Source organism: Charadrius vociferus, unplaced genomic scaffold, assembly GCF_000708025.1.
Source record: "Charadrius vociferus isolate BGI_N301 unplaced genomic scaffold, ASM70802v2 scaffold2, whole genome shotgun sequence".
NCBI classification, from domain to species: Eukaryota; Metazoa; Chordata; class Aves; order Charadriiformes; family Charadriidae; genus Charadrius; species Charadrius vociferus.
The window spans coordinates 4094174-4109542 of NW_009647595.1; the positions used below are offsets into that span (position 1 = coordinate 4094174).

General features: G+C 42.9%; 1 protein-coding gene across 1 annotated transcript; it reads left to right on the plus strand.

The window, feature by feature from the left end:
* Positions 1–195: 195 nt before the first annotated feature.
* WDYHV1 (WDYHV motif containing 1) lies at positions 196–14698 on the plus strand. The gene is made up of 6 exons (XM_009881001.1): positions 196–238; positions 765–815; positions 2356–2409; positions 2838–2986; positions 3330–3454; positions 14395–14698. The coding sequence occupies exons 1-6, from the start codon at positions 236–238 to the stop codon at positions 14532–14534; spliced, it is 522 nt and encodes a 173-aa protein (XP_009879303.1). The 5' UTR covers positions 196–235; the 3' UTR covers positions 14535–14698.
* The last annotated feature ends 671 nt before the right edge of the window (positions 14699–15369 follow it).

Consider the following 15369-nt stretch of genomic DNA (forward strand, 5'->3'; position numbering starts at 1 on the left):
GTGTCACCCGCAGCGCCTCAGGCCGCGAGTGGAGTTCACATCGGGCGGCTTTCGGCGGGCAGCGCCCCTCGGCTCCCTTCTGCCCGTTAGAAATGAAGTTGCGGGGGGAGGGGAATAAACAATTCTTGTGTTTTACAGCGAAGAAAACGTTTGGAAACTTTGTGACTACATCAGGAGTCAGGATCAATACCCTTTAGAAGAATTCTATGCTGTTTTCATATCCAATGATAGGAGGATGGTGAGTCAATGAGATGTGATCTGAACGCAGCTGTGGAGGGATTCAGACCTTCGGACCACAGCCCAGCGTGGGTGAGACCTGGTCCCAGGCCTTTAGATTACAGCCTGACATAGGTGAGACGTGGTCCCAGACCTTTAGACTTCAGTGGGACGTGGGCCAAAACCCTCTTGTAGCTCGTTGTGGCTCAGAGGTGTGCAAACCACACCGCGTGAGATCTTTCAGTTATCTGATGCGTTGAGGACCATGGGAAGGGGCATGATATCCCTATGAGCTGTGAGGGAATTCTCCCCTGTAATCTGTGAGTTTAGGAGAATGAGTATATTATATGGTCCAGACTAGAATCTCCAACTTCATGCTCCTGGAAGATGGAGAAAATTGTCTGACTAGGGAAAACTTTCTGACTGCACCACCCATGTAAGTGGATGACATGGATAGGATAGCAAAGAACTAACCAGTTAACCCGAAATTAATCTGTATTAATCTGAAAGTTTTTATTCACTTCAGATTTTCCACATATAACTTTCAGATTCCACTCTGGAAGCAAAAATCAGGACACGGAGATGAGCCTGTTGTCTGGGTAAGGCATTCTGTTCTCTCAGTAATTTTAAATGTGTGCTTCTGTAGTTGAGAGCTGCAGGATCACGTGGGCAGTGTCAGCCACCTTCACTGTGACAAACTGTCCCATGTGAACATCAGGAAACACGTTTTTACTGTGAGGGTGACAGAGCACTGGAGCAGGTTGCCCAGAGAGGCTGTGGCATCTCCATCCTTGGACATAATCAAAAGCTGCCCGGACGTGGTCCGGGTCAGCTGTCTCTAGGTACCCCTGCTTGAGCAGAGGGGTTGGACTAAATGACCTCCAGAGGTCCCTTCCAATCTCAGCCATTCTATAGTTCTGTATTAATAGCTATTCTTTTACAATAGATTTATAAAGAGCCTAAATCTGGTGCTCCTTTTTACCATTCATAGTAAATTAACAGCGAGACAGTCAGTAAAATCTACAGGTGAAAAACTGTAACATTGGTAAGAGTACATAACAGATTTGTGAAAATTACTAGCTGGATATTGTTGAGGCTACTAGCTTTGTAGAATTTTAAGTAGATGGCTGTACTTGTTAGAAGTAGATGGGTGAAAATATAAATGTAGGCCTGACAGAGAACAGAAAACTACAAGCAATATATGCATTCAGATGTTATCAATTAAACTGACCCATAAATGGTGGCTTTGGTGTGTCATTTGATCAATTAATTAATTCAGCAATTGCCACTACAGAGTTTCTTTCAAATATGTATCATTACAGAGTTCTTTCAGTTATCTGGCATGGAAAAACTCTATTTCTTGGGTCAAATTCTGTGTCTGAAATTCTGCAAAATAATCTGCAAACTTCAGATATTTTGTGATTTCCGATTCATTCATTCTCTCCCAAAATACCAGTGTATTTATAGTACAAAAAAGGTTTGGCCTAAAGAGATCCAAGTGTTACGAAGATGGTCTTCAAAGGAATAGGAGAGTCAGGAAAGGCCACCGCAGAATGTGGATTTCCCATAAAAAATTCATGGATTGAAAGGTGTTTTAACTTTGATGTTTCAGTGGATGGTAGGATATGTAAACCTTGTAGTTAATTTTTCTTATACTCTGCAACAGATTCTTCTAAATATTGTTGCATACAGTTGCATGTGTATCTTGGTTGGGCAAAATAGCTTGCCAAAGATCTTTTTCATTCCAGTCCCTTTATGATTTTGTTTGATATTGAAAGTGTCGAAAGTCAGTGCTTCAGCCTCTTTTTGTGAGTGGATTTGATGTAAGCTTTAGTAAGCTGTTAACAGCTACCTTCAATTTAATTTTGGAAGACAGCAGTGTATGTACCTGACACCTAACATAAGTAACTGCAGTGTCTCCAAATCTCCACCACACTTACGTTTCTTACAAGTTAAGGGTTAAAACTGCATCTCATAATCCGAGTGTCAAGACAAAATAGGTACCTTGAAAAAGTGTGATATAGTACCCATAGGTATTTTTTCCCAGCTTCAAGAGCTACTGCAGGAATTGGTCTTATTCCTGCACTCCCCTTGAACTAAGCCATTTGCTGCTTTTTCAGTGGCATGCTGTTTTTTCAGGTGCTTCTGGCTGCTAAACACTCGGCACTCAAATTCACAGTGTTACTGCAACAGGTGCTACATTTCTTACTAGAAGAGATCACTAGATAATTTTAATGTTAAGCTATGATATATTGTTGTGAGCTTTTATCTAGGACTGGGTCTAAGACAAAAATGCTTACCCCAGTCAACTTTTGTGTTTTGGTGTGGAACATGAAAGAGATTCGCTGTTTTCTTAGGAGTAGCGTACACTTTAGTTTAGCCATCCAGGCTTACGACAAAGGAGGCTATAAAGGAAAGGGGAGGACACCAATGTTTCTTGAAAGGCACGATGGGCAAGACAGGTGTTAGGATATCTCTCTCCTGGTGGCAGAAATGTTACAGGCTTGATACTTAAAGGGCAGAAAACAAGATTTAAAGAAAGGATCTGTAGCTTCTGCTTTTAGGAAGATTTATTTTTTTTTCACCCCCAGATGTTTAATGGCAATTACCCTTCTTCCTAGGACTACCATGTTATTCTACTTCATGTTTCCAGTGGGGAGCAGAACTTCATTTATGATCTTGACACAGTGTTGCCGTTTCCCTGTCCTTTTGACATGTACAGTCTGGAGGCCTTTAGGCTGGATGACAGCCTTCATCCAGAATTTCACAGGTGATGTCACAAAATATAAAGACCATGAATGTTATTTCATGAAATCAAAGCTGAAGTTCTCTTTGTGAATGCGTAGTGACAGAGGGTTTTTTTTTTGCTATACTCCAGTAAAATAAATGCACTGTGTTATTTTTTTAAAGCTCTTTACCATAATCATCAAAAGCCTTTTTTTTTTTCCTACTGTAGCTTCTTGTTAACTAGTTAACTGTTTGGCACAATGTTGCTGGTTTATGTATTTAATGAAATTAATGCTTCTTGATGGGAGGAATGGATTCTTGTTCTGAGTGACTAATGCAGCATTGTATACATGCATCTTTTGATACAATTTTGCATTATTACTTAGGAAAATCAGAATGATTCGAGCAGATTTGTACTTGAAGACGTTTGCTTCAGACAGATCTCACATGAAAGATGCAAATGGGAAATGGCAGAAACCTCCTCCTTCATACCCTTGCATTGAAACTGCAGGTAAGCTGTCAGAGCTCCTTTTTCATGCTTACAGTGTTGAATCACAAAGTCCAAGATATCTGGTGGGCACCAGATATATATAAACACACTTCCATAACGTGCGTCCAGAAGCACATCCAGCTAGCTTATTGTTTCATATGGAAAAAAATAGGGCTATGAAGCATTTGGCACTTCCTTTTCTGAACATGTAAAGTCTAGCATGCCTCCTGGCATTTACCATTATCAAACATTAATTACTGATCTTCATAAACTGAGCAGAGAATGAGGGGTAAGTAACGCAGTTCCCTGAAGTAATGAGAGAACAGAAACAAAGAGGCAAAATAACTTGCCTAGGGGTCACAAAGTGAATTTTTAACACACTGATTATACCACACTTTAGTTGTTAGGTCCCATCCTGCCAGAGTAGGATATTTTGACATTAGGAAGTTTTCAGGCTCTGTTCAGCATGCTGGGTTTGTCTGCATGAGATGTTCGAGGTTTCTCTACCAGGTGAATGGACCTGAGGACACGTTAAGGCAAACTGGAAAGTCAACAAATTTTTCCCCAGGCCCCTTAAGCCTCTTTTAAGTGATAGTCAGATAATAGCCTCTGAGCCAAGCAGAGAGAGAAATAAAGACTTGCCATCCCTTCTATTCTATAGAGCTGCTTAAACCATTCTTATCACACGGCACTTCAGCTTATTGTAATCATGCGTTTGGCAAGCTGGCTAACGTTTGCCACGTGTTTGTTTGTTCTCTCATTTTCTTTCCAGATGGAGAAAAGTGTGGTGAAGTTTTGCTTTGAAAGAGTTTTCATGTTATTGCTCTGCATGTTTGGTTTTGTTGCTTTTTTAAATAATGCATTACTGCTATGTGTTTATGATAGAGAAAGCAGGGTCGTGTTTTGTTTTTAGGTCCAAGTTGTGGTTTTAAGTTGCTGGGAAGTTAATTCTCAGTTTTTGCTTTGGCTTCTAAGGAAGTGTGGTGTTTCAGACTAGAGTAGAAATTAATTATGAATGTGGGCAGGAGCACAGATACAGTCTTTGTTGTGAAGATGTAGGTGTTTTCTAGACAATGCAGGTTATGAAGCACCTTAAATTCTATGTCTTGGTCCTTATCTCCAGTAAGGTTTAATACAAAGGTAGTGTAGCCAGTTGCGAATGTATGAACTGCTATACGGGGTTCACTGTTAGCTGGAGCCTCCTAGGTGCTGAGGACTTTTTACCTGTGGAAACCTTATTGTTGTGATAGTTGACAGCTAGTGAAAGTGTGAGGAATATAGATCAGGCCAGACCAGGAAGGTGAAAAAATTCTACTAGAGTAGAAAAGATTGCTTGTGGATAGTAAGTTACAGAATGACTCAATTGCAGATGTGTCCGTAGACCTCCAGCTCTGGTGAATGACTTCATAGCTGCAAACCCTGTAACTCTCCCTTTCTCTCTTGCATGGCTGACCTTTACCTCACTGATAAGCAGCAGCCACATGGTCTCAAACCAACCTCCAGATTTTCTTTGTGATGTTGATAGACGGTGAACTCCTCTTACGCTTTATTTCATTACTCTGTACCTTGCCACACTGAAAGGAAAATCCATACGTCATCCAGTCCAACACCTTCTCAAAACAGGGATTCCTTAGGGCTCTGGCCAGTCTAGTCTTGAACACCTCCAGGGATGGAGATTCCACCACCTTTCTGGGGAATCTGTTCCAATATTTGACCACTTTCATGGTATGAAAAGAAATAAAATAAAAAAAATAATATTTCCTAGGATGTATGCAGAATTTCCCATGTTCCAAGTTGCTTTTTTTCTTTTTTTTTTTTTTTTTTTTTGCTTCTTGTCCTGTAGCCAGGCTCCTCCAAGAAAGCTCTGGCTCCATCTTCTTTGCATCCTCTGATCATGTAGACAGCAGTAAGGTCTCCCGTTCATCTTCTCTGTTTAAGACTGAGCAGACCCAGTTCTCTCAGCCTGTCCTTGAATATCATGTTTTCCTACCCCAAACAACTTGATGTTCTTCTTCTGGGCTCTCTCCAGTATGTCAGTGTTCTGGGGTTTTTTGTATTGAGGAGCTCCAAACTGGACACAGTATTCCAGCTCTGTGCTCACGTCCTCTGGTCTCCTGTCAGTTGGCTGAAACTGGGCTGCACCCCCTGAAGGTGGAAGGCCAGTCACTACATAGCTTCAAGATCTGGGTCATAACAGGAATAGATTGTATCGGATCTAGGATGTCAAGTTCAAGTTGTCTTTCATTCAGTACCAGTTTCTCCAGCTTTATTTTTTGTCTTCCCTGTATTTACTTGAGATATCTTTTAATGATGCGTGCTTCAATGTGTACAATGCTGTAAGTCAGTGAGGAGTCTGGGTTTAACTGTTGTGGAACAAGCATGCGGTTCTAACTTTTAGCTGAATTTAATCTGTGCTTCAGTGATGCGGTTCTGTAGATGAGCATGTGTCCTGCAGGCCGACATGCAGGTTTAGAAAACATTGCTGTCAACAAGTGGAACTGGTAATTCTCTTCCTCTAGAGACTTAGCAAAGTAATGTCTCAGCACAGTTTTATCAGGCATAAAAATGCCTTATTTTAAACTTGATGGAAAACTGGGTGGTAGACCTTTTGTTATCATAAAAGAGCCTGGGGTATTAATGTTCATGTTCATGCCAAATTCCATTGCAGATAACTCTTTTCTCCCTGTCGTTTGACTTAGATAGAGTACTCTGCTTTCTATGTTAATTTGTGTTTGCACAAGATTAAATTGCTTACATATTTCATGTTAGAGGTGACTCCAATTTAATGGCTGACATAATTGACCACATATTGTTTTAGTATCAATTTATTTGTGAGGTATGTTTAGATCAGAGCATTATTATTATGTATTATTTTGCTGTCATTTACAGTAGCTAAATTCCTAAGGTCTTGAGAAGATGATTACAAAAGCATACAAGGTTTTTATATTACTTGTTTCCTGTATGTCTTTTTTGCTGTTAAACAAATGTTTGAAGGCTGAAAAAAATACAATAAAAATGTATCTGTCTTTTTTTTTTTTTTTTTTTTCCCAAATGTACGAGCATTGTGCTGTTGAAGAAATGTGCCCATAAACTCTTGGTATTTAAAGATAATGAGCACTCCAGTACTATTGTGTTGATACATTTTGCTATGTGTTAAATCATATTAGTTACCTTTACATACATTGCTTTTGTTATGCCACTTGGTTTTAAAGCTTTTAATACAACTAAAAAGACAAGACTGTTTGCTCTTAGTACTAAAATACTGCCTCTTTCAGAGCAGAGCAGCTGTTACGCCTGAATATAACACTTTGGAAAAGGAAATTTGGTAGTACCTAAGTCAGATGTAAGCTAAATAGGACCATCAGTAGGATAATCATAGAATTACAGAATGATTTAGGCTGGAAGGGACCTTAAAGATCACCTAGTCCCAACCCCCCTGCCGTGGGCAGGGACACCTCCCACTAGACCAGGTTGCTCAGTGTAATTACCCAGTGTGGAGTTAGGACAGGATACTGGGACCAGTAATCCTTTTTTTTTTTATTATTAAATATACCAGGAAATGCTTAGTGACCGTGAAAATTCCTTTTGGAATTGAATTGGGGAATCTCTGTCAATAACAAACTAAGTGGGTTTTTTTCCTACTACTAACTCAAAAGGAATAATTCTTAAACTGTATTTGTGCTGCTCATGGGGTTGCAAAATAAACCTACTAAAATAAGCTTATCTTGAGTCATAAATTCCAGCCCACGCTTAAAAAAATTGAAGTGGAACTAGGTGAATTTTTTTTAAAAAACACAACAACTTAGTATTGTTTTTTTTTAAAAAACGAACAACCCCAAACCAGCCAACTAAACAAAAAAACCTCAAACTATTCAATATCTCATCAGAACTCACATGCTAAACATTAGCATTTTGCAACTGGCTCTGCTCTAGCCATTTCCCAGAGCTAAGCTTCTGTGTTTCTTACTGTCCTTGCTCCGGCCTCTGTTCTGCTCTGCTGCCATGTGTCCCAGGAGAAGCTGGTGGACCTAACTGGGTGCACAGTGCTTCCCCTGGTCCCAGCTGGTTGCCAGTAGCCTCTGTTGAAAGAAAAAAGGGGCCAGTCTGGTATTTTGTTCAAATAATAAAAATAAAGAAAGTGTGATTTGGTGCACACATTCATCATTCTAGGACTGGCAAGCCCAGCCTGGGGTTTTCTCTTAAGTCTTCTCACCACAAATTAATGAGGTCTGATTCTGCTTAGTTTATGAGTCCTCATGAGATCAGTCCTCCTTACTGCAAGCCTGTGTAAAATGCAGCTTGCATAGTGAATTTTAAAATTACTCAAAACAGATAACCTTACGGCTTATATACCAGTGTTAGCATCAGCTCTAACACTGAAAAGCAGTGGTTTGAATTTCAGTTCTCCCTAGGTCTTTGGTAGCACGCTGGCAGGATTGATTTGTAAAGGCTTTTTGTTCTTTTTATTATTATTAAAATCCCTGGTAGTCAAATAATGGGGTTTTATTTGGGTTTTTTTTTCTTCTTTTTTTTGTTTGTTTTGAAGAGTGTGAGTAGGACAGCTGAGAAATTCTGGACGCACTGTGTATGACACATCTATGTAACAGGCAAGCTGTTAGACAGAGGCCGGGCAGATGTCTGCAGTTTCTTTCTGTATCTCCTCTCTGAGGTGGTGGCAGGATCCTAGTGAAACCAACAAGGAAGGCACTGATACGGATATAAGTAGCTCATATGCATTTCATGGGAACCTCCTGTTCCTCTCATTCGAGAGTAAAACTCCAGTCTATCAAGTTAAGTCCTTATTTCATGTGCTTTAGTGGCAGTAAAGAATCAAGTCAGGATAGAGGCAATAAAGGTACAACTAAGGACAGAAATATTTAAATTCCATGAGTGGCATATTGAAATTACACTGCTTTCTATGAAAGAAAATTTAAAGGTGACGAGATTTGTTTTGCACTGAGATGGAGCAGGATGATTTGCACAGTCAGTTACGTCTCGGCTGTGGAGACAGCACGCTCCAGCTGAGTGTGGTAACAGCCTTTCCAACTCTGCCTGCAAAAACACTTCTTTCTCTGCTCAGGCAAGGGAGGGGGACCTGGAGAGAACTGTAGATGCCTATGCAAGCCTGTGAAGAGCCCAACTTTCTAAGTACTTTAGGTGCCCCCAAGGTTAGGCAGCAGCAGAGCTGATGTCAGAGGCTTTGTTTCAGACTTGCTCACTTCCAGCAGCCCTTCGGCGGCTGTCATTATGCAGAATTAGTCCAAGGTCTGTGGGCCAAGCTGAAGCTTGGGTGAAACATTCTTTTCTAACTACTGTTGGCAGAAGCCACGATTATTATGGCTGACAATGCCATCTGATAGTGCATGGCCTTTTATTTCGTCCCTGCTTGAGGCAAATGTGTCAGACTTGATTAAAAAATAAAATTATGCAAGAATCCCAGAATGTACCAGCTAGGTCTCATTGACAGCGTGTGTGTTATAAAGTGGGTTTGGTCAAAGAGAAAGATTAGCTCTGAGCATACACAAATGCAAGTTGGTATAATAGCCATAGCACCTGAGGATGACTGCAGGTGTAATGCAAATCTTAAAAAAAAAAATTTAAAAATTCTGCTGCTCTTGACCTTGTATAAATGTTATGTAAAGTATGCTTCTCCTCACTTTTGTGGAGAAGTCCTCTTTGTTTGTCAACTGTAGGATCCAGATGTCTCTTTCTTAATTTCTGCTGTTTGTCACTCTTCATTTGCTTCAGGAAGAGGTCTTTGTGTTGTTGTTGCGTGGTTTTGTTGAGCTGTGTCCTAAAGCTGCAAGGGCTAACATAACGTGCATGGAATTCAGATACAGCACATGAGTAAGAAGAGCAGCATAGAGAGATTGTTATCTCCTGAACTGAACAAAACAGGAGAGGTATCACTATGTTTTTTTTCTATGGATAGACTCATAGAATGGTTTGGGTTAGAAGGGACCTTAAAGATCCTCTAGTTTCACCCCCCCTGCCATGGGCAGGGACACCTTCCACTGGACCAGGTTGCTCAAAGCCCCACCCAGCCTGGCCTTGAACACTTCCAGGGATGGAGCTTCCACAGCTTCTGTGGGCAACTTGTTCCAGTGTCTCATCACCCTCAGAGTAAAAAATTTCTTCCTAATATCTAATCTAAATCTACCCTCTTACAGTTTAAAACTATTACCCGTTGACTTACTGCTACGCTCCCTGATAAAGAGTCGCTCCCCGTCTTTCCTGTAGGTCCCCTTTAGGTACTGGAAGGGGCTCTAAGGTCGCCCTGGAGCCTTCTCTTCTCCAGGCTGAACAACCCCAACTCTCTCAGCCTGTCTTCACAGGAGAGGTGCTCCAGCCCTCTGATCATCTTTGCGGCCCTCCTCTGGACCTGCTCCAACAGATCCATGTCCTTTTTATGTTGTGGGCCCCAGAGCTAGATGGAGTACTCCAGGTGGGGTCTCACAAGAGCAGAGTAGAGAGGCAGAATCAGCTTCCTTGACCTGCTGGCCACACTTCTTTAGATGCAGCCCAGGATATGGTTGGCTTTCTGGGCTTCAAGTGCACATTGTCAAGTCACACTGAAGTTCTCATCCACCAGTACCCCCAAGTCCTTCTCCTCAGGGCTGCTTTCAATCCATTCTCTGCCCAGCCTATATTTGTGCTTGGGATTGCCCCGACCCAGGTGCAGGACCTTGAACTTGGCCTTGTTGAATTTCATGAGGTTTGCACAGCCCCACCTCTCAAGCCTGTCCAGGTCCCTCTGGATTGCATCCCTTCCCTCCAGTGTGCTGACTGCTCCATACAGATTGGTGTTGTCAGCAAACTTGCTGAGCGTGCACTCGATCTCACTGTCCATGTGGCTGAAAAAGATGTTGAACAGAACTGGTCCCAGTACCGACCCCTGACGAATGCCACTCGTCACTGCTTACCCCTTGGACACTGAACCATTGACCACAGGTCTTTAAGTGCAACCATCCAGCCAGTTCCTTTTCCACCAAGTGGTCCATCAAACCCATCTCTCCGATTTAGAGATAAGGATGTCGTGCAGGACAGTGTCAAATGCACAAGTCCAGGTAGATGACACCAGTTGCTCTTCCCTTATCCACCAATGTTGTAACCCTGTTGGAGAAGGCCACCAGATTTGTCAGGTACAATTTACCTTTATTGAAGTCATGTTGGCTGTCACTGATCACCTCCTTATTTTCCATGTGCCTTAGCATAGTTTCCAGGAGTATCTGCTTCATGATCTTGCTGGGGACAGGTGAGATTGACTGGCCTGTAGTTCCCTGCGTCTTCCTTTTTTCCTTTTTTCATAATGGGGGTTATGTTTCCCCTTTTCCAGTTGGTGGGAACTTTACCAGAGTGCCAGGACTTCTCAAATGTGATGAATAGTGGCTTGGCAACTTCATTCACCAGTTCCCTCAGGCCCTGCGGATGCATCTCATGAGGTCCCATGTATTTGTGCACCTTCAGGTTCCTTAGATGGTCTCAGACCTGGTCTTTTCCTACAGTGGGTGGTACCTCATTCTCCCAGTCCCTGCCTTTGCCTTCTGTGACTTGCGTGGCGTGGCTAGAGCACTTGCAGGTGAAGACTGAGGAAAAAAAGTTATTGAGTACCTCAGCCTTATCCATATCCTGGATAATGAGGTCTCCCGTTTCCTTCTTGAGAGGGCCCACATTTTCTCTAGTCTTTCTTTTATCACTGACATATGTGTAGAAGCTTTTCTTGTTGCCTTTGACATCCCTGGCCAGATTTATCTCTGTCTGGGCTTTAGCTTTCCTAACCTGATTCCTGGCTGCTCGGATAGTTTCTCTGTGTGCCTCCTAGGCCACCTGTCCTTGCTTCCACCCTCTGTAGGCTTCCTTTTTCTGTTCCAGAGCTCCTTGTTCATCCATGCAGTCCTTCTGGTGTTCCTGCCTGACTTCTTTGTTGGGATGCATCACTCCTGAGCTTGGAGGAGGTAATCCTTGAATATTAACTAGCTTTCTTGGGCCCCTTTTCCCTCCAGGGCTTTATCCCATGGTACTCTGCCGAGCAGATCCCCAAAGAGGCCAAAGTCTGCTCTCCTGAAGTTCAGGGTAGTGAGCTTGCTGTGCACCCTCCTCGCTGCCCTAAGGATCTTGCACTCCACCATCTCATGGTCACTGCAGCCAAGGCTGCCCTTAAGCTTCACGTTCCCCACCAGCTCCTCCTTGTTGCTGAGAACAAGGTGCAGCATGGCACCTCTCCTTGTTGGCTCCTCTATCATTTGGAGAAGGAAGTTATCATCAACGCATTCCAGGAACCTCCTGGATTGCTTATGCCTTGCTCTCCAACAGGTAGGGGGTGGTTGAAGTCCCACATGAGGTCCGGGGCTTGTGAACATGAGGCTGCTTCTACCTGTCTATAGAGGGCCTCATCCGCTCGGTCTTCTCAGTCGGGTGGCCTGTAGGAGATCCCCACTATAATGTCACCTGTCCCTGTCCTCCCTTTAATACTGACCCATAAGCTCTCAGTTGGCTCCCCATCCATCCCCAGGCGAGCTCCATGCGCTCCACCTGGTCACTGACATAGAGGGCGACACCCCCTCCTTGTCTCCCCTGCCTGTCCTTCCTGAAGAGCCGGTATCCCTCCATTGCAACACTCCAATCACAGGAGCCATCTCACCACATCTCCTGATGCCAGTAAGATCATAGCCCTGCAGGCGTGCGCAGGTCTCTAACTCCTCTTGCTCTCATACTGCTTCACTGCCATCTACTGACCAGTTCTTAGACCATCTGCTCTTCACTTCAGTTCCTGTTTGCTTTGTTAAAACATTTTTTCCTTTCATTAAACTTCTCTGGTGGACTGTGCTGTGCTGGAAAACAGGCTTACCAGTCTACCAGCAAGCAAGGGCTGTTACCCACTACTAATTGTTCTTGAGCTACAACAGCAAATTGCTTGGCTTGTGTTATTTTAAATTCCCCCACAGTTGGGCAGAAATTGGCCCTGTTTTGCCAGGCTCTCTTCAGCAGTAGGAAGATGTTTGGCTGGAAGTAAGGATTTTCAAGGTGCAGAGCCCAAACAGATGAACAAGAAAAGAATTAGGGGCCAGACCTCGGAAGTAGTGAGAGCTGGGATTAGGCAAATCACTAAGTTGTGCCATGGTGTAGATGTGGTGCAGAGGGCTTTAGGGGCTGATTATGGCTGGGACTGCTGGGTCTGGGATTCCCAAACATCGTCTTCCCTTCCTCACTTACACTGTCCATAATGGTAAGCCTAATGACACAAGCTTTTTGCAGCTGAAGCAAATTCCATCCTATGGATTTTATAATCCATTCATTAGAGCCTACTCTTGTTTCGTTCTTAATCCTTAAATGCGCACATGAATCATCCATGTAAAAATAAATAGTTAAATACAGTGGGAAAGCTATAACAGTAAATCCAGTGGCTCTCTCACTCTGTTCTTTAAACTCATTCTCTTCCAGTTTTCTTTTAATGGGCATTTAAAAAGATTATTTGTGCAGATTGTCAGTGAGAACATAAAACAACAAGCCCACGGATGTTTGTAGTCAGAGCTGAATAGGCTGAGGAATTGGAAACCTCTGATCAGCATGGTTCTGAGTCAGCAAAGCTTGTACCAGGCCAGCTCCAGAAAAAGGATGTATAAGGCACCTAAACACAAAACTGCACACCAGCACTTTTCCGCTGAGCTCTCTGGGATCCACACACAGGACAGAATGGTTTCTTCCTCTCCTGCGGGGGTCAGAGCAGATCAAATTCCTGCCAAAGAGCAGTCATAGTTACTTTTCTCTTGAAACTATGGCAGTTAACTTTTTCCCGCTCTGACTTCATTCAGTGGTTCAGGATTAAAAAAAAAAAAAGGCGTTTGCCTCTGGCCTAGGTTTGAGCCCTTCTTCGCCTGAGCATCCCTCTAGGCTATGGCTGGGTTATGTCAGATGTTTCCTCCACTCTGCATATTCCCGCCTCGCCGTGGGCCAGGGTACAGCAAGGACAAAGTTCAGGGTTGGAGGGAAAGCAGAGAGCAAATACTGTAATCTGCGGAGTAACAAATTGTGGGTTTGCCAAGGGGCTAATTGCTTCTGAGAGACACCAAGCAATTTCCAGTTCTGACTGCTGCTCTGATCCAGTTCCTCTGCAGTCAGTGCAAAAGCTGACTCAGTTGACGTTGGTTCAGAACTTAATGGGGGAATAATATCTCACCGGCTTTTGAGTAATCAGGTTGGTGTGAATGCAGGAAGACAACAAGCACCTGTTGCACTGCAGTTCCCTGTGTTTTTTCTTATTTGCACTCCAGTTCTCTGATGCTACTCAACCCTTTTAGGCTGCTCTTGTAGGCAAAAATGATAGAATCATCTAGGTTGGAAGGGACCTATAAGATCATCAAGTCCAACCGTAAACCTAACACTGCCAAGTCCACCACTAAGCCATGTCCCGCAGCACCACATCTACACATCTTTTAAATACCTCCAGGGATGGTGACTCGACCGCTTCCCTGGGCAGCCTGTTCCAATGTTTGATAATCCTTTTTTGGGGTTTGGGTAATTTATACCTCTAGTGACTTTCAGGGACACACCGTGCATGTATATGAATGTGGTGAGTCCGGTGAGCAAAGTGAGTTCATGAACTACATTTCACAGAATGGCAGGGGTTGGATGGGACCTTTGGAGAGTGCTCTGTCACCCTCAGAGTAAAGAAGTTTTGCCTCATGTTCAGATGGAATTTCCTGTGTTCCAGTTTGTGCCCGTTGCCCCTTTTCCTGTCACTGGGCACTGCTGAAAAGAGCCTGGCCCCAACCTCTTGACACCCACCCTTTAGATATTTATAAGCATTAATGAGATCCCATCTCAGTCTTCTCTTCTCCAGGCTAAACAGACCCACGTCTCAGCCTTCAGTTCAAAGAGGGGTCTTTGAGTGTTTTCTTGATAGATGTATACCTGTGCTACAGAAGCTGCTTAAATATTTCCCCTTTCTGGTCCTTTTTTAGACTCCAAGATGAACTTGGATGATTTCATCAGTATGAATCCCAAAGTGGGATGGGGCTCGGTGTTCCCTCTTCCGGACTTTGTGCATCGATTTGGCAGACAGACTGATTACAGCTATTCCTTGGAAAGACAAGTGAAGTGAACAAAGAAGTTCTCCCTGCTTCTGTTTTGAGTGGGTGTGTTTTGTTTTGCTGCACTTACATTGTATTTATGGTTTACATTTCTTTACATGGAATAAGTACTTGGGCAAATAGAATACCCAGTCAGAAATATCACGAACTGAATAAAACCTTTTATTTTGATTATTAAAGAATGAACCTGGTTTTTAATATGTCAAATCAAAGGCAGACATCCCACCATAAGCTTATTATTTTTCCATCATCTACTGTGCCCAAATTGAAAAGAGCATTTACATGCTCTAACAAAAGCTTTTGGAAAAATATATGCATAAAATACTGAATAATGTAGTTCAAATAGTTAATTGTCGTCACATTTTAGAAATGAGATAGGTTATATTTTCTTTATGTTATGATTTATATCACTTATATAAACAGATGGCGCATCTCAGTTTAGTCACTAACTTTATCAACTATTACGCTTATTTAGCAGAAGCCTAAACGCCAGACCCACAAAGGGAACATAGATGTAGTAGTACAGTCTTGAAGTCCCAAGTGCTATGTAGAACCAGGTAAGTATCTAGGTTTCTGTGCTGCACAAGGGGAGAATTAAATGCCTGCCGTTTCTGTTAAACTGTTCTAGTGCTGACGGTTGCTGGAAGATGCAGTTGCTTTTCCTTCTTACGCTGGCTGTGCATTCTCACCTGCCCCCATGTGCTTGCACTTGGCATTTGTCTGGCCCCATGGTAATCCAGGGTCGGAAGCTAAACCGCCAGAAAGCAAAGGGTTTTTTTTTCTGCCTCTTAGCTCCTTGAACTGCCTTGCCATGAGGTCAGACAGCTGCTCTTGCTGGTGGAAGGA

Coding starts and splice junctions, on each gene's coding strand:
- WDYHV1 (XM_009881001.1), top strand. Junction 2,410..2,837: donor TCACAGTGTTACTGCAACAG/GTGCTACATTTC, acceptor CCTTCTTCCTAG/GACTACCATGTTATTCTACT. Junction 3,455..14,394: donor CCCTTGCATTGAAACTGCAG/GTAAGCTGTCAG, acceptor GTCCTTTTTTAG/ACTCCAAGATGAACTTGGAT.